The sequence below is a fragment of the Talpa europaea genome (assembly GCF_964194135.1).
Source record: "Talpa europaea genome assembly, chromosome: 4".
NCBI lineage: Eukaryota > Metazoa > Chordata > Mammalia > Eulipotyphla > Talpidae > Talpa > Talpa europaea.
Window position 1 is genome coordinate 142,892,354 of NC_140070.1, and position 26,383 is coordinate 142,918,736.

Sequence of the window (26,383 nt, forward strand, 5' to 3'; positions counted from 1 at the left end):
CTCTTCTTGCGCCCCCTCCCGACAGCTCCACCACCTCAGCGCGGGGTCCACGTGCACGCGCCGACCGGGGAGCCGCATTGGGGGCCCGGGGAACGCTAGAGAAAGTGCCAGAAAGGCTGCGGCGCATGCGCAGCGCGACCTTCGCGCGGCGGAGGCGCGCGCGCGCGAGGGCCGGCGGGATCGCTGGGCTCGCCGCCGCGGAGGGGGAGGGGCGGCGCGGCGCGTCTGCGCATGTGCGCGCGCCCACGTGACGCGCCGCCCACCCGCGCCCGCCCGCCCCGCGGCTGACGTGGAGGGCCCGAGGCGGCGGCGGCTGTCCGCGTCCGAGGCTCGCGGGCGGCGGGCCCCGGTGAGTGCACACCTGGCGCGCGGCGGGGCCCTCGGACGTGTCACCTTGTCGCGCTGCAGCCGAGATGCCCGGGGCGCGGGCCCTCCACACCCCCTCCGTGGGTGTGTGGTGAGTGTGGTGTGTGCGCGTCGCCCGCGTCGCTCGCGGGGCGTCTCGCGGGTCGGAGCCGCGGCGCCGGGGGTGTGGCCGCCTCCGCCGGCCCCGGGGGGTGTGTCCCCTGGGTCGCGGGTGCCCCGTGCCCGTCCCGGGGTCGGGGCGAGGCGCGAGCGGCCCCTTTGTGCGCGCATCCCCGGGCGCCCCGCTCCCGCGCCCCAGTGACACCCCTCCTGGCGCGCCCCCGCCGCCCGTGTTTTCCGGGGTCCCTCCCGGCAGGGGCTCCCCGGCCTGGGTGGGGGCCCCCTTTCTGTGTCCCTCTCGGGGTGGGCCGGCGCGCCCCCCGCCCGGAGCGTCGCGGGCCCGGGGCGGCGTCCTCGCGTGGCCCCGCGCGCCCGGGCGGGGTGTGTGGTCGCGCGTGTTCGAGAACGTTCTGTGCTCCGTGTTGTGTTCTCTCGTCTGCGTCCCTGCGCGGGTCAGAACTGGCCTCCGTGCTCGGGGCCGTCGCCTCCCCCGCGACCCCCGGGAGGGGACTGGAGCCCGGCGCCCCCTTCCCCGGCGCCCCTCGGAGCGCCGTCCCCGCCGCGGGCGCGCCCGGGGGTGGGGGCCCCGCTGCGCGCCCGGCCGGCTGTGGCGCAGCGTCGGCGGGGCCGGGGAGCCTGTGCCGTGAGCTGCTTCGAGGAAGAAAAGGGGGGGGGGCAAAACTCGAACCGAGGCAGAGGTGCCCTGGGGCTGGTACCGGGGCGGGGTGCCTTCCTACGGGCGCCCGGCGGCCCAAAGCCCTTGGAGCGAGAACTCCTTCCAAAACACACGCGCTCTCGCCAGACCTGCCGGCCTTTAGCGGTTCCTGGGCTGTTTCGGGCGTTCACGTCCGTAATTACTGCTGCTTTTCTTTCCGCCCGCCGTTACGGTGAGAGGCAGAAGGCAGTGGATTGAAGATTTTACTCCACCTCCCTTGGGAGCAGTCTCCTCATAGTTCCCACTCGAGTTAAGACATTTTTTTATTGCAAGAAATTTGCATTTTCGCCTGTGGAGAGTGGGGTTCATTACGAGGCTACGCAGGGAAAGAAACCTCTAATCCATTAGGCGCCCAGCTCTTCCTCCTCTTGCTAAGGTTCGTGCTCTGCGCTCGAGGGCTGCATTTTGGTGTCTGTTTCTTTGTTCATTGGCTCAATTTTCTTGCTCTTATCTAATACTCTTTTTTTCTTTTTAATTTCTGGAATGTTTCACATATAAAATACAGAGGGGGCTCTAACCAATCCGTGACTCAAAGATTTACAGATGGAATTATTTTGCCAAATTTGCTTCAGATCCTCTATAAGAATAAAATAAAATTACTGATATTGGAGGTGCTATCAGTTCCTCCCCCACCTTTCCTAGCGGTGTCGACAGTGCTCAGGTTTGTGTGTATTCCCTTGTATATTTTATACCTGGATCACCGTGAATCCATTCACAATATATAGTATTGTGCATTTGAATTTTAATGGTGTTAAATGATATGTATCTTTTTTTGCAACTTGCTTTTTTTCACTCAGCATCACATTTTGATATTTATATGTGAATAAATTGGATAATTATGTTATCTTTGGCTCATTCATGTTAATTGCTGGTATAGAATTCCATTGTATGAATATACCATAATTTATCCATTTCCCTGTTGATGGACTTTGAAGTTGTTTCTGGTTTTGGATACTTAAAATCAATCCTGCAATAAACATCTTTGTACTTGTCTGCTCGCGCACACTTGGAAGTTTCTCTAGGAAATAAATACACCTAGTAGTAGATTTGCTGCATAGTAGGATATGTGCATCTTCAGCTTAACCAATTATTACAGAAACTCTCCAAGTGGTGGTACTGATTTTCACTCTCAGTGGTATTGAGTGAGGACACTCATTTCCTCACATCGTTGCTAACACTTTCTGTTATTGGACTTACATTTTTGCCTTCTCTTTACTGACCAGCTTCCATATATCTTTAGCTTGCAGCTCAATTTGCTTGCCAGCCACCTTGGCTTCTGCGATAGCCCTGTGTCAGCTTATGGGTTCATCTCTCACAGCTAACTGGCTCAGTCTTATTTCATTTGGTCCCTAAGATTAATTCCAAAAAACGTTTATTTTGTACCTGATTATGTCAGTTCCTATGGATAATGTAAAGATAGTAATTTCCATGGTATGTTACATGTATCTCTAGTAGCTGGTGAGGTGATTTTAATTAAAAAATATTTTAATATGATAAGTGGTTTTTAAATTTTTTCCTCTTAATGTAATATTTAATGCATTTAAATATATGTACCATATATATAAATTGTGAAGCAAAACAATAAAATGAACTGTCAATCTATTACTGATCCAAGAATCAATGACCAATACTGAATATGTTCCTCTCTAGTGACTACTATTCTAAATTGTGTGTGTATGTCGTTCTTTGCTTTTAAAATTCTTTTTCAGATATGTATCTATCTCTTGACAATGTATTGTATGTTCTCTGATATTTTAAGTTAAAACACTGGATACAGTTTTCTGGGACTTGTTTATGTCACTTGGTGTTATGTTTTTAATAATCACTAAGGTTTGAGTTTAGATGTTAAGTTACTAATTTTCACTGCTGTGTGATATTCCACGGTGAATATAACACAGTGAATGCATTCTTTTGTTAATGGACATTTTGATTGATTTTTTTTACCGTTATGAAGATTTTTATACATATATCTAGTACAGTGTTGCAAGAATTTCCCTAATTCTCATACTGGGGTATATGACCCCCAGGAGAGGAATGAAAATCTTTGAGGAATACTTGGGCACAAGTGATGTTAATGAATCAATTTACAAATCATTAACTTATAAATGTATGCTTTCCTAAAATTGGTAATGCTAGAGGCCTGTGATAGAGTCTTCCCACTGGCTCAGCTCTCCCACCTTCCCTTTCACAGTAATAACTTCTACCCTAAGAAAGGCGTAGCTTTACAGGGCCCTCCATAGACCCAAGTGGAAAAACTCCATGAAAAACACAAGGATAACTTAAAATGCAGTGTACAATGTCAGGGAAAGCCTCATTTAATCCAGGCACCGCCCCGTCCATCTCCTCAAGAGCTGAATTTCCAACAAAATTTCCCTTTTTATGATTAATTTTTATTGTACGTAGTTATTTTTGAACAATTGTATGCTTATCATTTAAGCCAGTGCTGTTTCATTTTAAAATGTTACTATATCAGAAATTCATTCTTTGCAATTTAAACTTAAATGTTTTAGATGTCATCTTAAAATGTGAAGGGTATGTAATTTTTAAAAGCATTTTGGTGGTTTTTGAGCAAAAAAAAAGTTGGAATAACCACTGTGTTAAGTTATTTGCTAGAAGTGCAATTGCTGGGTAATGGGATATGAATAGTCAACTCTACAGAATGATACCAAGTTTTCTGCAGAAGTGTTTGTACTAGCTTCTACTTTGGGGAGCAGTTTTGACCAGCAGTGTCTAAGATTTAAAGTTGATTTACACCTCTCAAACACTTGTTATCATCAAATGGATTATGAAGTGATGTGCCGTTGTAGTTTTAATTTGCCTTTATTTGATTACGAATGAAATTGAGCATCTTTTGTTTGCAAGCCCTTCGTGTTTCCTTTGTGAAATATCTAGCCATGTCTCTTACCCATTTTTTTCTGTTGTGTTATCCTTCAAAACTAATTGACTGAAAACATTGATCATATACATTGTAAATTTCTAATTCCAGTTCCCATCCTGTCTTTTTCACTTTTATGGTGTATTTTGGTGAACAGAAGCTCTTAATTTTAATGTACTTAATGGCATACCTTCCCTGCCTTGGGGTTATAGAGACATTTTCCTTTGTTTCTTTTCAGAAGCTTTTAAAATATTTTTCACACCTTCAGTTCATAATCCACCTGCAGTTGATTTTTGTGTGTGGTGTGCGATAGTGATCCATTCACCCCCCCATGTTGGTGTAGTTGTCCCCCTGCCATGTACTGGATTGGCCTTCTGCTCACCGGTCATCTGCTGCACCATCTCTTTTACACCATTCGTTTCTGTACGTTCCTGGCTCCTCATTCTGTGTCACTTGTCCATTTTCTCCCTCTGTGCTGCTAACACACTGTTGTAATGACTCATGATGTAGTTTTGTCAGAAGTCTTGATACCTGGTGGACTTGAGTTTCAGCTTTCTTGGACCTTTGTTCTTGTTTTAAGAATCAGCTTGTCACGTGACATGAAAAACCCTTTGGGAATTAATTGGAATTGATTGGCTCAATTTGGGGAAGAATTGAAATCTTTAAGATTTTGAGCCTTCCTGTCTGAGAACATGGTACGTATCTTCATTTACTTAGGTTTGCACTGTCTTAATAATTTTGTAATTTTTTATACAAATCTGCTATTTTTTAAATGTTGATTCCAGTGTTTCTACTAGTTTGTATTGCTGTTATAAATGGTGTTTTGAAAGAGTCTCTTTCATTGTTAATAGAAATTTAATGAAATTTAACATAGCTTTATATACTCACTTGATAAACTCCTAAATTTCTACTATTTTTCTGCAATTTTTTGGTTTTTCTATGTGGATAATTATGTTATTTGCAAATAGTGATGATTCCGGTTCTTTTAAATTACTTTCCCTTTTATTTTTTAATTTTATTTTTTATTTATTTTTATTTTTTCCCTTTTATTTTTCTTGGCACACTTTTAGAAGTGATTGTGATTAGTTATTTGAAGTAATTATAATGGGCATAGCTGTCTCATTTCTGATTTTCCCATTAAAAAATGTCTATTACTGAGTTTTTGTAGATATCCTTTTATTACATGTTTTTCTGCATTGGTTGAGAATATTTTGTGTGTAGACTGTTGTAATAGATTCCAATTTGTATATCTTAAAATTCTTAATGATTACATTCCTTCCCGAGATAAACCCAAAATGATCTTGATGGATTGTCTTTATGAACTACTGGATTGAGTTTACTATTTTTTTTTGGGGTGGGGGGGGTTTGCATATTTGTTAACTGTCACTTACCATAGTGATGATCTTATCTGATGTTGGTAAAGTTGTACTGGCCTTATACCAATTAAAGAGTAGTCCCTCTTTTTTCTATTCCCTGTGTTTGATTTGGAGTGATTGGTTTCTTAAAAGTTTCATGGAAGTTATTTGTAAGATCATTTGGATCTAATGTTTTCTTTGTGGAAGGAGTAAGAGTTGTAAATAATTGAGTAGTAACTAGCAGTTAATAATGGTAGGACTTTACACGTTTTCTATTTCTTTTAGTCACTTTTGAAAAATTTTAGAAATATTTCCTGTCAACAAAAATGTTAAGTTTATTGGCGTTAAGTTCATGGCATTGGCTTAGTTCCCTTTTTAATCTCTCTTTTATCAGTAGTTATGTTTTTCTCATTTTGAATATTTATGTACACCTCTTTTTCTCAATTAACACTTGAAGAAAATGAAAGAAATTAAAAAAACAGTCCTTTATTTTTTCACAATACAAGATTTCTCCCCCGAGGTGCTTACCATAGTGCCCACAGCCCTCAGCAACGCCCAGTGCACTCTCCTCCCACCCCCTGCCCCTTTCCAAGTTTGTCTGTTTTATTAATCTTGGTAAAGAATTAAATTTTGGCTTAATTGGTCTTCTCTGTTATATTTTTTCTTTTTTTAACCACCTGCCCTTTGTCTTTGTTTTTCAGTTCACTATTATTTTTTGTTTCATTGTTTCCTCCTTTGTTCTTTCTTTGGATTTGTTATTTTTATTTTTTAATTTAAATTTCATGCTTAAGTTAGAAGTAAGTGTTCAGCCATTTTTCTTTACAGCATATAAGGCTATAAACTTCCCCACATTCATTTCTGCTTTCTCTAACATAATTTCCAGAGCTTTCATTCATTTTTAAATCTAAGTTTTTTAAATTTCCATTTTGATTTGTCATTGACTTATGAGTTATTTAGAAATGTTTTTAAATGGTCAGCTATATCTACATTTGCATTTTTTATTATTGAATTCTTAATTGAGTTGTCAGAGATCTTGGTTTGTGTTTTACCTTTTTAAAAATATTTGTTTACCCTTTATGTCCTAATACATCATGAATTCTAAGTTTTTTTATATATACTTGTGCAGAGAATATATTTTTATTATAGTCCATCTGTATCCATTTGATCAAGCTTATAATTGTGTTCAGATTGTCTTTATTAATTTTTTTGTTTGACCTATCATTAGTTGAGAGAAATGTGTTGTAATCTCACACATTATCTTCTAATTATATATTTTTATAATTATCTTATTTTCATATATTTGGGACTATTTTATTGGGTACATGCAAGCTTAACACTATTTTCCTAGTGGATTCAACCTTTCCTATTATGTTGTAATCCTCTCCGCTCCTAATTTTGCTTTTAGTCTCAGGGTCTGTTGTCTGTCCCACCTTTCTTTTGTTTGTAGTTTACCTGGCATATCTTTTTCCTTCGTTTTACTGCCACCTTTTTTTAATGTCCTTATGTTTTAGGTAGCTCTTATAAAGGAGTGTTACTAGATTCCCCCCTCTTTAATCAGATAATTTATGTCTTTTAATTGTTATATTTAGTTATATTTAGTTATATTTGTCAGTTTTGACAAATTTTAGAAATTTGTCTTGGTGGTATTCTCAGTTTTTATCTAAATTTGTTGTTGTTATATCCTTGTCCTCGAGAGATCATCTTGGTAGATGTACAATTCTAGGTTCATAGTTTACTTTCTGTTGGCATGGTGAGGTACTACGCTCCTGTTCCTTCACTCACGCAGAATCTACTTCCAGTTTTCCTTATGCCTCTTTGAAGAAAATACTCTTTTTCTTTAGACTGCTTTGGATTTTCCTGTCATTGGTGTCAGGTCATTTCACTTCTAAGAGTAAAAAAAGATTACTGTTGTTTCTCCTCACTTTGAATGCATGTGTCTCCTGATTCTGAATTTCACCTTTCAGTGGCCTAGAAGATTCAGAGCTCTATGTTCTTTGACCATTGTTTCTCTGATCTTACCTATTCTTCGGTGGAAATTTAACTGGATATTGTACTAACTCTTTCACGATTACTTATTTTTCATCTTTCCTATTTTTTACTTCCTTGTATCTACTAGAATGGGCAGTGCTGGGGCATTTCATCAGGCACATCTTTCTAGTTCTTCAATTTTCTCTTCAGCTGTAGACTGTGATATCCTTGGGGTTTAAATTTAGTGCTTGTTTTTTTTCTTAACTCCTGTTGGTAGGTAGACACCTTCTGTGTTTGGTAATTTTTGATTATAAAATACTTGATTAAGCTTTTTTTTACGGGGATCTTGAGATTTTGATTTGGTGATGCTTTTCATCTGAAAGGATTTGTATCGACTATGGGCACCAGGGAGTACATGCGACTACTTTTCAGTTCCCCTGCTTTGCTTCCTACCCAAGGCTCAGCAGACTGCCCCAGTGCTGCTCACTACTTGTGGCTCTTGACTCCCAGGTTTTTCTTGTGAGAGGTTTGTTTCTTTTGGGGGAAAGGGTGACTTTTAGTGTTCCCTGTTTCTATGAACTCAGCACATTAAATATTTTTTAAAATCTAGGATTCATTTTGCTGTGGTAGAATATCCTTTTAGTTTATCATACTGATAGCATGATAATGTTCTTTTATATTTAATTTTATTGGGTTGTCGGAAAAGTCGTGACGTATTTTTGCTTGAAAAACATAGAAAAATATGTCATGACTTTTCCGACAACCCAATAGTATATTTCAGTTTGTATTAGAACAAAAAAAATCTTACTGCCCACTGTAAGATTTCTTGGTGATACAATTTTTTTTATTAAAATTAGTTTATATTTGAGTTAAGAGTTGTGAATTATTCTAAAGAAAAATATTAAATACCAGTATAGGTGGCAAGGATTTGTCAGTTTTCTATGTTAAGTAAAAGATTTGGGGAAACACTGAGCTAGGAAATCAGGATGAGCAGGGCACAGTGTACCATTTGGACTCATAGTGCGCCTGAAAGCTAAACCTGTGGTGAACAAACAGAAAACTGCTGTCAAAAGGGTGTGGGCATAGTGCTCTGGGCTTACAGAGAAAGGTGCAGTAATGAACTTGGTGGTAGTGGGAAGAAGGAAATGCTTCCTGGAACCCATTATTAAGGACTGTAGGCATTATAGATGGTTGCAAAATAAGCTTTATTTGGTAATGACAAGCAGATGAGGGTTGCTTCTGAGTTAGGTGTCATGGAGTAACTATAGAGAGAAAAGAAACAACAGGTCACAGATGGCCTCCTATGCTATAGTAGGGAGTTTGGGCTTTATTATGAAGATAAGGGGACCCCCGTGAATAATTTTAAGTGGTATAATGTAATGGTCAGTTCTGGAGGGTGCCAAGATTGAAGGCAAGCCACCCCTTAGAAGACTGCCTGTTGAATTAGTTTAGAGGAGAAGGGGCGATGCAGCTGAGAAATGGCACTGGTCATGAAGTGGTGTGTGTGCTGATTTTAGATTCCCTCAGGGAGTGGAAATGGCAAGACTTTGTGGTCTGTTGGATGGGATTGTTGAAGGAGACTAGGGAGTCTAGACCCCAGATTTTTTGTTTGGCTAACCAGGTGGCATGTAGACCATTCTCTAATAACAGACAAAAAGAAGAAAGTTTTGGGTTTTATTTGAGAAAAGGATGTTTGTTTTTGACTTACTAAATCTGAGAGGCTTGTGGGGCATCTTGATGAAGATCCGGTGGCATGAACAGTCACGAGATGCAGCCCACCCCCTGGAGAGGTTTGAGTCTTCAGCCATTTTTGCTGCAATGCAGTATGAGATAATTTAAAGTAGTACATGAACACTTAAGGTTTCTTTACTCGTTAGGAATTTATGCTAATGTATATGAAAACATACATACATCAAACCTACGATACTGTGGATATTATCAATTGTCAAGTGAGCCCCATGAAAGAGAAATATAAGTAAAAATACATGTGATGTGTGAAAATGGCGACAGTCATGGTGAAGCTCTGCACATGGTGGAAGTTGAGAAAGTGCTGGTTTAAGCCCTGGGAGTGGTGGATAAGGTCACCCGGGGAGAGAGTAAGCGTGAGAAGAAAAAGAGAGTTGACATTTGGGTGGCGGGGAATGGAGAAGAGGAGCCCACGGAGGTGGCTGAGGAAGAGCAGCCAGAAGAATAGGAGGAGAACCAGGAGAAGATGGTCTTTGGAGTCCAGATGAAGAGTTCTGAGGATGAGGAATGGTCAACAGTGTCAAGTAAGTTGTAAGCTGAAAAGTGCTCTTTGGACTTAGCAGTTAAGGTGGACCGTTTACCAGAAGCATCCAAATAGCGAATTAAAAAAAAAAAACAACTCATAACGTTGGAGGTAGCTGATGTTTATAGCTTTTCCTGTTATATATGTGTATGTAGAAATGTATTCAGTGACTAGCTAGATAGTATTGTGATTCCCTTTTGATATATGAGGAAACTGAAGCCCAGAGAGGTTAAGTAACTTCCCTAAAACTGAGGAAGTGGGAAAGCCAGGATTCAGGTCCAGGCGGTTTGGTTCCAGAGTCTGTGATCTGAGCTACAGTGCCACATCGCCTGTCTGGATAAAATAAAATAGAAAATAGAAATTATCCAACATCGTAATTCCAGTGCAGCTGGTGTAGGGCATGGTGTGGTGAGAACTGCCAGGTTGGGAATGACCAGCGTAAGGCACGCTCTCAGTCTCCTGGGTATGAGTGCGGTGACTGCATAGTGATAGATGCTGTGACGGTGACATGTGGGCTGTGAGACAGTTCTTGGCTCTCTGAGTGTATGCAAAAATTGTCAGACAAATGAGTTTCAAAGTATTTATATTTCCCAGGATAGTATATGTCCCATGTTATGTTCCGCACTTTGGGTGCTAAAATGTCTTCATAACTTTTCTAGTCGTTGTTCCATTTTGGAGTTAAATTCTCTATAATATTGTTCATCCACAATAGGCCAGTTGCCAGACATTCAAGATAACCAGTCTGTTATAAAAGGCCACTAGTGACCTTATTGAAAGCAGTTTCCTTTGAATGGTAGACCAGTGGTAGGAAACTTAAAGCGAATGCGAATGGGAGGAATTGCATGGGAGAAACGCAAGTGCTCTTAATGAGACAGAAAATGTCTGTGGAGAGAGACAGAGGGGACTCTTGGCTGTGGGCAGAGGAACTAGTTAGGGTCAGACCTGGGCAGTGATCTGAGGTGTGGCCTTGGAAAGGAACGGCCTAGGTGAAGTCCATTGTTCAGTGGAGGAGGTCCTTACACTGCAAGGCTGGGGTTTTGAAGGGATTGTTTTCATGTGCCTTGATGTGCCTGAGATGATAGAATTTCGAGGAAAGAGGGAAAAACTTTGAACTAGTTTCTGTTCTTAAACATGACAACATTCAAGAGGTAACCAGGTGGTAATGACAAGGAAGAGTAGGTAGAGTGAACTAAAGTAGATTCTCTGGATCAGAACCTGGCTTTGAATCCTTGGCTTGGTGACCTTGAACAATTCATTTTACTGTGAATTGTTTTCCTGTCTCCAGGATGGAGGAGATGGTAATTGGAACTGTTAAGAATTGGTATGAGGATGATGCTTATAAATGCTTGGTGCAATACATGACAAATAGTAGAAATGTTTGCTAGGAAGGTTGTTATTCTTCACTGCTGATTTTGAGATTTTCATACAGCAAGTTGGGCATAATAAGAGGCTTAATTAAAGAAACAGATTTGTAGTTCAAGGACTGATGGTGGTCTTGCTTATGAAAAAAACGATGGGATGATAATGGTAAAGTAAGAAGGTATAAGAAACGGTGTTAATGATAGTTAATAGGAAAAGGAAGTCATCATGTAGACAAGAGTTAGAAGTTAAAACATGATGCATTTTTAGAGAGATGAAGGTTTTGTAGCTGTTCTGATAGTTACAAATCTTTACTATTGAACTTTCTTTATGGAAAAAACCTTAGTCTGAAATTCCTTCCTTAACCTCTCTTTCCCCCCATTAAGTACTTTCTTTTTATAATGTGCTTATTCCCCACCGTTGCAAAATAGCAGTGCTGACTGTTGTAGTGAGCGTGAGAGCCTGAGGAGTGGCGACGATCAGGCGGATGGAAGGTCTGGGTGAGGCTTGGGAAGTGAGATACACACATGCGGCATGGGTGGAACACCAGCAGCTGATAGGAAACTGTTGTCTTGATGGAGTCAGGATTTAGTTCTGGCCAGGAGGTAGAATTTGTGTCATAGAATTTGTGTGGTGAGATGGCATATTTCACGGGACAGTACAAACAGATGGGGTACAGGACAGCCGTGTGAAGATGTTCATTCAGCAGAACCTTTGAGGGTTTTCCATTACGAGGCACACGCAGTCATCAGTAGGTTTACCATTAGGAGGCACACGCAGTCATTAGTAGGTGCCCTTCATTATCGGCCATCTAAAGGAGATGTGTAAACAGATAATATTCAGAGTAGAATTGGTAATCTGTGAATCTCAGGGAAAGGAGAAATAGATTCAAACTGATTATTTGCAGAGACTTAGGGGATAAGATTAGCAGAATGAGGATGCAGACCTTGGACAACTTGACATTCTCATTGGAGTTATTTCCTTGAGACTTGAATTCCAAGTATTTTTCTAACATGCCATAGAAGCCAGGGAAACTGCTTCTCATCTCAAATGATTTAATTACTGATTCAGGTTTGTGTTGTTCCCCTAGGATGGTACACTATGGATGATTTTGCCCTGGGAGATTTCACTGTAGCAGATTATGCCTTGTTAGATGATGGCCGTTCCATGGACGATTGTGTGTTTGCTCCTGAATTTACATCCAGTGATTATGTTCGTGTGACTCAACTTTACTGTGATGGGGTGGTGAGTAGATTTGCCACTTTTCTGTTTTTAACATCGTGTTTTTGATTGAGATATGATTAGCATATAATGTTAAATCAGTTTTAGATAACCACACAGTAATTTGATATATGTATATATTGTGATTATCACAATAAATCAACATCTGTCACTAGACAGTTAAACTTTTTTTGTAATGAGAGCTTTTGTTTTGGTGATGGGATCTTTTAAGATTTACTTCTTAAAAGCTTTTAGATTTAGAGATGTCTGAGTAAAGATGTTTCTGTGATACATGCTTTTTTATAGGGAGACATACTTGCTTTTGAAAAAGTGATTTCAGAAGGGACAGTAAGCTCTCCGTCAACAAGAGTGCATGCCAGAGACCAGGTGATGGTGAAAGGTGGTTTTCTGACTAGAGATTTGGAAAACCAGTGAAAGCCACAGAAAGACTCAGGAAACTGAAAAAGACCTAAAGGCTCATTGATTGTACATAGATGATGTATTTAAAGGGTTTAAGTAAATGCACTGTAAAATTCTGGCTGATTACTGATAATCTCTATAGTAAAGTCAAGAACTGTTCTTTTGTATTTTATTTTTTTCTAATTCACTCGTGCACCATTACCCTCGCACCCTTTGTACTATACCAGGTACAAATCAAAAGCATTTTTTTCCTTTTTAGGGTATGCAGTATAAAGATTATATCCAAAGTGAGAGAAACTTAGGTGAGTACATTGGTATTTTAATTTGTTGAAAGATTATCAAAGACGATTCATCCACTTGCGTGAGCATAACAGACTTTCATCTCTTTTAAAATCTTTTCTTACTCTTCTTTCCCCCTATAAAGCAAAATCTTTGTAAAAACAGCTATAGCCAGGGCCTCCCTGGTGGCGCAGCAGTTGAGCGCTGGGTTGTGAAGCTGCCCGGAGCCTCTGCAGCGCTGGTTAGATCCCCGGCCACCGGGCGATGGTCCCTCAAGGCACGCAGACCTCTCCTGCTGCCCGCTGCTCCCCTCAGCAGTGTACTTCAGTCCTTCTGCCTGCTCTGCTCCCCGCTCTGGCTCTGGTGAATTCTCTCACCCTCCCGTGCTTCTGACTGTACCCGGTGCTTGTATAAATAAATAAATAAACCTTTCAAAAACAAAAAACCAAAAGTACTGGCTCAAAATCATTTAAAAAAAAAAAACAAAACAGCTATAGACAGCATTTAAATATTCGTAATGACTAATGGGCTAAAATATTTCATCCATTCATTTCTTGTTTCTATATCCATTGTTCCTTTTTTCCCATTTAACAGTGTTAATTCATTCCAAAATGAAGCACAAAGTAGTAATTAAAAACTTTTTTTTTTAATTAAGAATTTGACATCTGCAATATGTGGTGCAGTAAGCCAATTTCTGTCTTGCAAGATTACTGTGATGCTATTAAAATATACATCTTCTGGCCACTTCTGTTTCAACGTCAACACAGTTCTATAATATCACGGTTGCACCCCTGTGTGGAGGCCAGGTAAATTATTACGTGTTATTAATTTTGTATGAACAGTGATAAGCATGTTACTCAGTACTGAGGAATGCAAGTACAGTAGAAGACTCATATCTCATTCTTGTAAATTGTTCAACTGGTCTCTTGTATAGTAGGGTGGAAAAGTTAATATTTGGGATTTGGATATGAATGATTATAGTAATATAGTGAATGAAACTGAAGAGCATTAAGCTGGTAGATTTGAAGCTAAGAAAGGAAAATGTAAAATGCTTGTTTATAAATGTCAACATTATATTTTATAATTGAGAGAAAGATACAGTATTTTATCCACTTAATATGCAACTTGTTACCTGGAGTGAAGAAACATATCTTTTTTTTTTTCATGTAACTATAACATATTGAAGTGTAAAGTTTAATGAATATTTTTATATGAGAATCTAATCTTCTAAAAAATAAATCTGTCTTTTAAGCAATCATGCTTCTGAGATAAGTTTGAAAAAATTACAACATCTTGAGTTGATGGAAGATATTGTGGATTTGGCAAAGAAAGTTGTGGTAAGTTAAATATGGTCCCCGTACCTCCCATTTAAAGAATAGAAATACTTGTATGGTGTCAGACCCATGTTATTTATTGTGGTTAACAGATAATAGTTTTAATTTTTATTAACTTGAGATTATTCTGTTCCCTATGAGTATGTGCTATATATTTGAGAGATCAGGTTGTGTAACATAATGAGAAATAGGCTAGAAATTGGGATTTGTCACAAGTGTGCTCCTGGTTCAGAGAAGCTTTTGTCACTGGTTCAGTAGGTGATGAGTTTTTTCTTATAAAATCACGTCACTATTGTCACCACCTCCAGAGGTGTTTTTTCTTTGGGGTAAACTTGATCATGTCAGTTTTGAGGAGGTTTCCTTGTCTACAGAGTTCTTTTTATATTTTTTTCTTAAAAGCAATTTGATGGTTTTTCTTACTTCATTTGGTTTTGGAAGTGATCATCTTGATTCTATTCTCATTGCAAGCTAAAATTTAGAAAGGGCACCCTGATCGTTATTTCCTGCTGATAATCCTTTACAGTAACTTGTATCAGCCAGTGGACTTTTATTCAAAAGCCTAGATGTAATGTACTTAAAATTCATACACCTGAAAGTTATGCTCAGTCATTTTATTGCTATAACCCAGTGTAAGACTTTCTGCATTTTTGTTTTAGGGTCCTTAAGAGGTAGATAGGGAACACAGGTGCTTGTGGGAAGTGGACTGCTGTACACATCAAGTACAGGATTTTTTTTTGTCCACTGGGAATTCAAGTATAACTGACTGAATAAGGAGAAATATGTGTTTTGTTCTTTTTTTGTTTTGCAGAATGATCCATTCTTTATTGGAGGCTTATTGAGAATTGGTTATAAAATAGAAAATGTAAGTGTTAAGCTTGGAATCCCAGCACAACCCTATGAATACATGGCACACCTCCAGACCTCCAGAGGCTTGTGAATGATTATAGACCTGGAAGTTTGGTCTGTGACCTGGCCAGAAGCTGCCCTGTGTAGCTTGTATTGGATTCACATAGTCTATGTTTTTGAGATTTATTTATTTATGCATACAGGAACTGAGTTGTAGGCCAGAGGTGCGGGGGGTGGTGGGAGTGAGAGGATTCACCTGAGACAGGATGGGGAGCAGAACAGGCAATTGACTGAAATACAATGCTGAGGGGCTCAGCGGGGAGACAGGAGAGGTCTGCTGAGCCATGTGGGTCAGCTCCCTGGCTGGGGATCAAATTTTTGTTGCAGTGGCTGCTGATAGCTTCAGAGTGCTGAGACTTAATCCCTTGTGCCACCAGGGAGGCCCCCACATAGTCTGTGTTTTTAATACAATATTTGGTAGTATTGATTTATATGTTTTGCTTAAACTACCTCTTTATTTTTGGAGTCTTCATCATTTTTCACACCTCCTCCCACCCTCCCCTATCCCCTGCGAATGAAATCACTATTTCCCTGGTATGAACATTTTTGATTACTAATCTGCAGACACAATGAGTCCACAGTGTCATCATTGATAAGTTCTTGGAAACTGCAGTTTTGAACAAAGTGACATGTAATGAAAGCAGGTCCTGGTTCATTCAGTGTGGACTGGGATTTATTTTCTTGTCAGTATTACAACAAAATAACATTGAATGGAACAAAATTATTCAAGGACCTGCTGTGCATCAATAAACCAGTTTTTAATGCCACTCATGAAATTTGACACTAATATTGATGATGAATTTCCAGTCACTTCAGACACTAGAAGTATGTCTATGAACTCTTGACTCGACATTAAAGTCATTGCATTGAGTGCTTATTTGTCCAGTCATTCCTGTCTCTTTTATCTCCTTATTTTATTTGCCACAGACCATTTGAAATACCCAGTCCCTTTGAATGAACCTTAAGGCTGAAAGTCCTAGTTGAGGTGAGATCTGAAACCCCTTGTGCATGTTGTATTATTGCACTTTTCTGCTTCAGAAAAGCAGGGCAGCTTCTGGCCAGGTCATAAACCTCAACTTGCAGGTCTGTAATCATTCAGAAGCCTCTGGAGGTCTGAGGGTAGTCTGAGGTCACCAGAAGGTATATAACATATGTGAGTTCCCAGTATCTTTTAACTTGTATGTTGGGGTCTCACTATCCAGGTTTCATGTGGTAGTAACAAAAGGAGCTTGTACAAGTTTTATGCTCAGAATCTGAAATACTACATAAGATAAATTTATAATGCCACTGTAAACTTAGAAATAATACCCAAATAACATTCCTCACTCCCCTTTTTAAAACAGAAAATCTTGGCAATGGAAGAAGCTTTGAATTGGGTGAAATACACAGGCGATGTAACAATTCTACCTAAATTAGGAGCGGTTGACAATTGTTGGCCTATGTTAAGTATTTTCTTTACAGAATGTAAGTACAAATGTTTTAAATTGTTATTGAGCTCAGTTTTTTTTTAGGAAAATGGAGTGTGTAGTTATGTGATCTGTTTATATTTTTCTTATGGCTTTAAATAGTGTTTTCCTCTTGTGATTAAGAGAAAGAACTTAACCTTGTAGTTAGGTGTATTTTGTATGTCAGGTGTATTTTGTATGTCCTCTTTCAGTGAGTTCTGTGATGTAATACTTTTTAAAACCCTACCAATGGAATGTCATCAATTACTGTATATAATGCCCAAAGAAAGATCATAACTGGGGCTCATGTATTTTCATTCTTTTTTTTTTTTTTAAATATTTTGTTATTGTGACACAAGAGCTTCTCTCTCTCTTTTGCATAAATAAATAAATCTTTTTAAAAAATTAAGGTTTATTTATTTATAGAAGCACTGGTGTATAGGCCAGAGGCACGAGATGGTGAGAGAATTCACCAGAGACAGAGTAGGGAGCAGAACAAGCAGAAGGACCGAAATACACTGCTGAGGGGAGGAGTGGACAAGACAGGAGAGGTCTTTTGCACCATGTGGGACTCTCCCTGACTGTCTGGGAATCGAACCGGCGCTGCAGAGGCTGTGGACAGCTTCACAGCGCTGCGCTTAACCCGCTGTGCCACCGGGGAGGACCCCGGTATTCTCATGTATTCTCATTCTTAAGAGAAATAAGTAACAAACTAAGATTATAATTTTTATTTCCTTGATTAAGTTGTTATTCCTATGAATAAATTTATGGTGCATAATTCTTATGATGAAACTGCATTATATATTTTTTTACTTTGTAAAATATTTTTCCTTAAAGCATTTAAATATTAGTATTTTTGTAATGTAGGTATAGGAAACTTAATACAGTAAATACTTGACTCTTCAGTAGATGATGACCAATATTTGCCAACTCTCCCAAGAAGAGGGCAAATATGGAAAGCAGCTATGCTCACACTATACCACCAGTGCTAACTGAAGTGAAGAGGGCAAATTTTGAACTGGTGACCTAAATGTTAGTGGAAAATTATGCATAGACAAGAAGACAGATTTTTCTGGCCTGTTTATTAGACACTGGAGGTAGTTCTCTTTGTTGTCCTGGAGACTTTTACTTATAGACTAGGTCTTACCATGGAAGTAGAGGAGCAATTTATAACATTGGGCAACCCTGTGGGCTCATTTCTGACATTCTGTCTTTATAATAACGCTGCAACGTAGCTATTAATGTTCATGTTTTAGAAACACAGAAACATCACTTGATGTAAAACTACATCTATTGTAGTAAATAGTAGAACCTAGACTAGAAGTCGGTCTCTGATCTCAAAGCTCAGATTTTCATTTTGTAATCTGCCTCTGTCCCAGTATTGCTTTCTCTATTTAATGACCTCCCCTTAACCACAGTTTTATTGTAATAAAATTATTATTAATCATTTTTAGAAAATCTTTTATGGAAAAGCTTAAAATACAGAAAAAGAGGGTTGGTAGGCTTTGACCTAAATTTTGGTTAATATTCTGACGCATTTTAATTTGCCTATTAAATTTTTATGAGACTATTACTTCAGATAACATCTCAATGTAGCATTTTACTCATGAGTCACGTGTTGAATTAAGACATTTTAAATTCTTCATTTGTTATAAAACTTTTAGAAAGACATTTTCTAGGCTTTTGTTTTCAGACATTTGCCTTGAACATCATGCCAGGTACATCATAGGTGCTTAGTAATGTTTGTTGAATTAACTTGCGTAGTCAGGAAGCCTCTTTAGCGTGTGTTATGATGGGTCACTTGTAACTGTAGTTAGAACTAATGTGATGATAAATAAGTGGTTGTTTTAATACTAGACATAAAACAGATTAGGTTCATAACAAACAATGAATCTAATGTTTTTGGAAATATTGTAAAATATTGTTTGCTTTTAAATACATTATTTGATACACATAAAACATAATAATAAATGTGTTATTTGGATGGTATGAACTTTATGGACTCAACCTAACTTAAATTAGATGAAAACCAATACCAATTTGTTTTTTTTTTAAACAAATGTTTTCTCACTTTCTCCTAAAAATAAAATTTAGACAAGTATCACATAACTAAAGTTGTAACAGAAAACTGCAATTTGCTTGAAGAATTTAAAACTCAAAATTGTGCGGAATGTATAGAGGTGAGAATAAATATTTACTTGTAAGTATATTTTAAAATTTGCTTTATTAATATTGATACCCAGAGGAAGTTCAGTAAACTGATCTGACAACATACAGAAAATACTGTAAAATGCAGTAGCAATTTTGAAGGGAAATTTTAATAAATTTTCATCAGAATATTATGTTTTTGGAAGAGGAAAACAGCAAGATGAAAATTTTCTGATTTTTATAGAATGTAAAACCAGGTAATTGAAATTGAAATTTGATTTTTTTTTTTAACTAAGGTACTTCTAATTAGTTGAGAAAATGTTTTTCTTTGGCAACAGCTTTATTGAAAGGTAAATCACATGCCATAGAATTCTTCATAGGAAATGTGATTTTATCTAAAATTTTAGAAAAGATTTAGGAAAATATTTAATGCTTTATTTAATTTTCTAATTAAAGCCATTGATATAATCCAGTTTCTTAATTTATTTTGAAAATTTGAGTTTGAAGTGAAAAGTCAGCTATCTCTGTAGTATCTTCGATTTCATACATTTTCCTGCTAACTTTGTTCCCTCATTTTTGTAATTAACCAGCACAGCCTACATGTTACTAGTTTACAGATTGTTTTTTAAGCGCTGAGGTTTATTGATTAATGTCACATTCTAACCTAAAATTAAAATTCTGCCTCACATCAATTCTTAATAAGAATGGCAGACTTAATAATAGATGTCTAAAAAGTGATTCTGCAAATAATGTACACAAGGGGATAAATTGTTAGTTGGTTTCACAATGTGGTGCTTTTGTTCACCTCTTAATATTCCTTTAACAAGGTTAGCATTGAGTCATTAGAGACAGTTCTTTAAAAGAAAAAGACCTATATATCCCCAACTATTGGGGATCGTGATCTCATTTTCTATATAAATAATCCCTCAAGTTGTTTCTGATATAAAAGATAGAAATCCAGAGCCACTTTTTGTAGGTATTGGGATTCTTGATTCACTTTGGAGATAATTGATGGATCTTTTTAACCTTGGTTTCTCAGCAAGGAGAACTAATGAAAATGAAAGGAAATGAAGAATTTTCCAGAGAAAGATTTGATATAGCTATTATCTATTACACCAGAGCCATTGAATATAGGTAAGAGAAAATAAAATGACGGGATCTTTTTTATGTGGCAAATCAGCTTAGAATACCTGTCAGGAGACATAAAAGCATGATAAGGAATTGGAGAATATTTTCAGCTTGCTATGTACAAAAGATTTTCTTACCTTTAGATTTCAGAAGTATTAGAGATGGCCTGTGCAGATGAACTTAATCAAGAGTAGTGTGACTCACACAAGCCTGGCAAAATTGTGAGCTTGATTCTACCCTGCCCCATTTTCTTTCAGGCTTTCCAGTAAAGAGTCATCTCTCTTTCTTGTTCTCATTTTACCTTCCACTAATTCCTTCCAAGTTATTAACTGGTCATAGAGAGTTAGTTATTAATATTTAAGATGCCATCCGTTCAGGAGTTTTGCTTCTTAAGAGAGAACTTTTTTTTTTTTTTTGAAGATTTTTTTTTTAATAGAGGCATGTTTTTCTTTATTTATTTGTTTGCTTGTTTGTTTTGTTTATACATGCACTGGGTACAGTCAGAAGTCGGGAGGGTGAGAGAATTCACCAGAGCCAGAGCGAGGGGCAGAGCAGGCAGAAGGACCGAAGTACACTGCTGAGGGGAGCAGCAGGCGGCAGGAGAGGTCTGCGCGCCATGTGGGACCCTTCTCCGGTGGCCGGGGAGCAGCCGGGGATTGAACCGGCACCGCAGAGGCCGCGGGCAGCTTCACAACCCAGCGCTCTACCGCTGCGCCACCGGGGAGGCCCTTAAGAGAGAACTTTTAAAGGCTAATATTTGGAATTGTTGAGAGCGCGCACGTGCTCTCTCTGCCTCATCATTTCTTGACTCAGCAGCTAGAATTTTGTAGCATTTCTGCAGTGTGCCTCACACTTGGCTCCTGCGGGTGTCTTAGCTAGGCCGCCTCATCCCGCGGTGGTCCTCAGAGGGCGCGCTCAGACAGCTGCTCTCTCCTCCCTTGCCCGCTGCACTGGGACCGAGTGCACGAAGGTACACAGCACATCTGAACAGTTACTGCTCTGTTCTTCTGAGGAGGAGGAGGAGGAAAGGGGGGACGTGAGCTCCACCACACGTAGATGAAACTAAAAAGGGCAGCATTTGAAATGAAACTATTTAAAGTACTGGTGCAGTTTACAGATTTCTTTTGTCTGAATTCTTTGTCAAGGTGGTACTAGTCTAAATAGTTCTGTCCTCTGTAGTTATAGCATATTTTGTAATTTACTGACTTTTTCATTTCTCATTTGTTCCTCACAACAACCCTATGAGCTAGTCAGAAAAAGAACTGTCTTCACTTTGAATTCAGGGAAATTCAGGTGGATTTGAACAGACTCTCTTTGGTGGGAAGTGAGGGAATTGATATTAAGCCAGTTGGAACTGCAAACCTATATTCCTCCTACTCTGTGGGAAGTAGTTTGAAAATTTTTTGGCTCTGTTTTCTGTGTGATTTTTTTTTTCTTGTGTATGTAATTTGCTTTACTGACTAATAAATATTATTTGTCTTAAAGACCTGAAAATCACCTACTTTATGGTAACCGAGCTCTTTGTTTTCTTCGCACTGGCCAGTTTAGGTAAGTTCCTTAAAGTACTACAATCCCTGAACTATTAAGCTAAATACCCATTTTGGGGAACTATTTCTGTTTTGCAGGTATGCAGGATATCACTCAGGAGTTCTTTGGCAGAAATAGTTAAAAGAGGTCTCTGTAGGCTTTATATATAGCAACACAGCATCCATTCTGATTGAGTGCATAGCATGTTGATGCATTGTTTTAAGTGCTTTATGTTTTTTAATTTTCACAACACCTTAGTAAGTAGGTAATGTTATTCTTCACATTTCCATTTGGACAAACTCATACCATTAATAAGTGGTGATGTCAGGATTTGAACACAGATCATACCTGATGATGTCAAAATCAGTGTTTATAACACCTACAATATACCACCTTCTTTTGCTCTATTTAGTTCTGGAACAATTTTTCCCATACAGATAGACTTTTTTTCTATCTTGGAATGAAAAAATTAAGCATACTTTCTTTGTAACTGAAAGAAAGCAAGGAAATTTCATGGTGCAACTAAGAGTAAAATCATAATTCTTAGTTCCTTATATTGGATTTGAACTGAGATTTTATTTATTCGTTGAGAAGGATTGCACCATGATTTTGTGTACCTCAGTTTAAAAAATCTTAGTACATAAATTACAAGCATTGACAGTAAGCAGTGTAGACTGTTGCATTTAATTATGCATGCTTTTTGTAAGAAGGGTTTAAGATAGCTTCAAGAATATGACTTCTCATAGAAGAATATTAAAAATAAAACAAATAACCAAGTTAGAGCTGGGAATCCTTTGAATAAAGTGGTGTAGATGTGTTATTAGTTATAGTTCACTTGCATTTGATCTTTCTGTTACACAAAATAAAAAAAGACTTGACAAGTTACTTAATTCTCACTGTCCATGAAGAAAGAGACTGCCAGTTGATCAGGTGAAACAGCAGTGGTGCTTTCCTGGGGTTTAGTTCTGGAAGAAAGTTTCTCTATGGCTACAAGTGCCAGGAAGTGAGTGATGGCGTAGAGGAGAACCTCAGCAACATTCCTGAAAGTGTAGTTGGGGTTTTACAAATGATTTTTTGTGTGAAGTGTCTCATGAGTGCAGAGAGTCTTACCAGTTGTTTGTCAGTGAAAATACTTCTGCTGGGATGTGAATGGGTGGGACTGGGGAAGATAGTGTATCCAAGTATATAGCTTTAAAAATAACATTATGTTTTTCTTTTATTATAAACAGAACACATTCTCATGGTAGAAAATTTGGAAAATACAAGAGTTTAAAAAGAAGAAAATAACAATCACCAGTAATCCAACCACCTCGGAGAATACCGCTGTATTAACGTTATGCAGCTTTTAGGTGGCTTAAGCCGTGGATAAACCGAGGCTATCTAGACTAGAGGAATGGATGGGCTTGACACAGTCTTCCATCAATACCACTGTCCTCAACTGTCCTGACAAGAAATGAGCTGCAAATGTTTTTAGGTTATTACCTCTGGCTAGGTCCAGAATTGCAGATATCCTGTGCTGTTGAAAAGTGAATCTGTATGTTTTCAAGATGAATAGGTTGGCAACTTGTATCCGAACCCTTGATTGGGCGGAAGGTCATGCACTCTGCGTAGGGGATCTCTGAGAGCTGAGGGGCGGACCAGGGTGTGTCTGTCCTCTTGTCTGAGCGTTGAATGCTAGACACTCTAGGATGACTGCCTCAAACTCCACTGTAAAGGAGGTGTATCAGAGTAGAAATACTGAAGCCAGTAGCCTGGTGAGGTAGAGGTCAAGCGCAGGGCTGTGCATCGCATCCTCTGCTTCCTTCCCGATGCTCTCGCTTGAGGCGCAGCACTTATTATTAGAGGCAGGTCAGCAACTTTTCTTTTTTAGGTCATTGTTACGTATCGGATACCTGTTAATGTCAGAAGCATTATGCCTCACTAGTGCTGCTAGTGTTTCCCTCCTCCTCACACAGTGTGTATGTGACTTGCTTAGTAATGGAGGGACACTGTTTTCTGAGTCCACGGTATATGTAATAACTCCTGGTCAAGTGAGTAGATAATGGGCTTCAGTAACGAACATGTTGCCACTAATTGAGAAGTATTGTTGACTCAGGAGGACCCATGCCCTCTTTAACTGTGTTACCAAGGTGGACATGTTTTGAAACTCTCACATCAGAAGGTTGATGTTCTGTTGCAGAAATCTGCCTGAGCAGCTGGGGTCCAGCATCCAGCCTTCTTATATTTGGGCAAGGATGCACTCTTTGCTGTTCCTCAAGGCCAGACTTTGTCTGCCATTGTAAGAATCAAGATGTTCAAAGAACAGAAAAGTAAATTTTCAGTTGGTCCTATAAAAGAGAAAAGAGTAAGAGGATAGAGTTATGAATGCTAGAACTTCTGAAATAGTTTAATCCTAAAAGATTAGGAAACATAAATTGTAACATTAAAAGAAATATTGAATTAAAAAATATACCTTTGGTAAGAATAATAAAAAATAACATCACAGTTTCTTACAACCTGGCTGGCGCTGTTCTGAGCACTTTACAAGTGCTGACTCAAAGCTCTCACAACTCTGTGAAATAGGTGCTGCTGTCTCTTTACAGATGAGGAAACAGGCATGGGTAGGGTGAACAGAGTGTCCATGGACACTCGGTAGGTGTGATGAAGCTAGAATTTAAACCCAGATATGGAGTAGCTACTATTAATCACCATGGAAAAGTGGTGATGGAATCAAAGGGTAATGTGAGAGTTGGGGCTAAAATAAATGGTCCAGTAAACATAATTGGTCAGTAAACATAATTATCCTTACAGGACATGCAGATTAAAACCTATGAGTCTCTTCAGATTGGCAAAAATTTTACAGTCTCATAACACCAAGTGTTTGAGAGGATGTGGAACAAATGAAACATTCATACTCGGCTGGAGAAAGTGTAAATTGGCGCAGTCACATTGGAGAGCAATTTGGCAAGGTGAAGATGTCATTCTCTGCAGCTCTTCTAGGCTCTCACCCTCCAAACTCCCGCATGTGTACTCACGAAGATGTGTAAAAGCCTTCGTTGTAGCGTTGCTTGTGAGAGTAAAGAAATGGAAGCAACCCAAATGTCCATCAGTAGGGAATGGATAAATAAATCATGGTATATTCAGACAATGGAATTCTGTGTAGCAATTACAATGAATGCTATGCTGAGTGAAAAAGCAAGTTGCAGAATGTTTTATATGGTGTGATGTCATTTATATAATGTTCAAAAATATGCAAAATGATATGCATAGCCATAATACATAGTATGTATTAAAAATGTTTTTAAAATGCATGAGCATGTTTAACACTAGGGATGTGGCTGTCTGGGGAGGAAAAGGAGAACGAACTGGAGAAGGGAGAGGTGGTGTGTGCACAGTGGATGTCAACTGTCACAAACTCTGGAAAAGATCTGAAGTAAATTTGGCAAAATGTTAAGATTTTGTTAAGGTGGTCCCTGGGTGTTCATTATGATGTTATATTCTGTGCTTTTATGTAAAATTGAGATGTTTGATAAAAGGTGACACATTGTAATTAAATACTATCAAGGATAAATGTAATCTTGAAAAGAGAAATATAAGTATTTTGAGACTAATGGTGGGGAACCTGAGGTGAGGTATGTGTGGGGAAAATGTTTCATTCCAAAATGGTCAAAGTGCTGGTGCTGGTTTTAATGACAAATAGTCATTCCAGGTCTGCAGATGTTGCTCTTGGGGAATACAAAGGGGGGAGGGGCTGGCTGAGGTAGAGGTGGGTGAAACTTGCCACCTCCTGCCGCAGCTTCTCCACACTGACTCCTGCTGGCTTGAGGAACATGTGCGGGGTGTCCCAACGCCTGGCTTGGCGGAGAGGTGGTTTTTATTCTGGTCTTCTAGAAGTTCACTTTTCAAATGCAATTTGGTAGTTAATGGAACATTTTGAATTGATAATTGTAATTGAAGTCATTAGAAATTTCCAGTTTAGAAGAGTATCTAGAAAAAGCAATCAGTAGTTCATAGTGTGTGTGATCAGGTTTTGCCCACTTATGTTTAGTTCATTCTGTGGAGCTCACCTGCGAAAAATTAAATTTTTTTGATGGCATGTGATAAATTTTGTAAGGGGAAATGTTATTGGACAAAGGAAGCTCAGACTTGGATGCATAATGGAATTTATAGACTTGATATTTCTTTGGACCTTTTGTTATTTAACTGTGCATCATGATACTCCCATCTCCTAGATCCTAGCCTGGATAAATAGACTCCAGTGACTTCTCTGGTTTTAATTTTTTTCTGAATTTCTCTGAGACCCAGAAGTATAAATCAATTATATGTTTCTATGGGAGTTTAAAATCCTACTGTGTGCAGCTTTCATGTGGGGGTGTTGTCAGTTGAATTCCTTTACTTTCTTATTTGTGTGGTCTGTTATAAGTCACTGAATTTGCTTTTGAAGAAAACATTAATTTTTTCAGTCTTAGGGCTGCACCACTTTTAAGAAAGCACTAAGAAATGCACATTATAAAAATACAAAAGAAAGGATTAATTCGAGTCTTGCTCAATTCAGACCCATGCCTCAGTCCTTGTCTTCAGGTTCATGTGTCTGTCCCTGTTTCTACTCCTGTAAGCAGTTGGGCTGAGTCAAATGAAGTTGCCATTTTTATAACTTCAGAATACAGGCAGTTTCATTGGGTTCAGTGTAATATATGCATCTTTTGTTCTTAATACCTAGGGGCAGCCATAGGCACACCATTGCATGTCTTGATTTCTTTTTTGATACTTACATCTTAGAGTCTGTTGCATATCAGTGTATCTAGTGTTTCTTGGTCTTATTCATGATTGCGTAGTCTTAATAGGTTACTCATACTTAAGTTTGTGCTGATGTCTATATTTTCAGTTTCAAAAATTATACAGCTCTCTAGTGATTTTTCTTTTTATGTTCTACACTCAGGTAAAACATATTTGTAGAAGATTCCTGATAAAATTCTTTTATCATAACCTT

General features: G+C 38.9%; 1 protein-coding gene across 1 annotated transcript in view; it reads left to right on the forward strand.

The window, feature by feature from the left end:
• Positions 1-413: 413 nt before the first annotated feature.
• Positions 414-26,383, forward strand: part of TTC3 (tetratricopeptide repeat domain 3) — a gene marked incomplete at both ends in the record, with an annotated part of 106,572 nt that continues 80,602 nt past the window's right edge. The window contains 11 exon segments of the mRNA XM_084232429.1: positions 414-429; positions 432-469; positions 12,099-12,251; positions 12,907-12,949; positions 13,582-13,732; positions 14,179-14,263; positions 15,069-15,122; positions 16,510-16,630; positions 18,706-18,791; positions 19,799-19,893; positions 21,373-21,435. Of these exon segments, the coding sequence (XP_084088555.1) occupies positions 414-429; positions 432-469; positions 12,099-12,251; positions 12,907-12,949; positions 13,582-13,732; positions 14,179-14,263; positions 15,069-15,122; positions 16,510-16,630; positions 18,706-18,791; positions 19,799-19,893; positions 21,373-21,435 (905 nt within the window).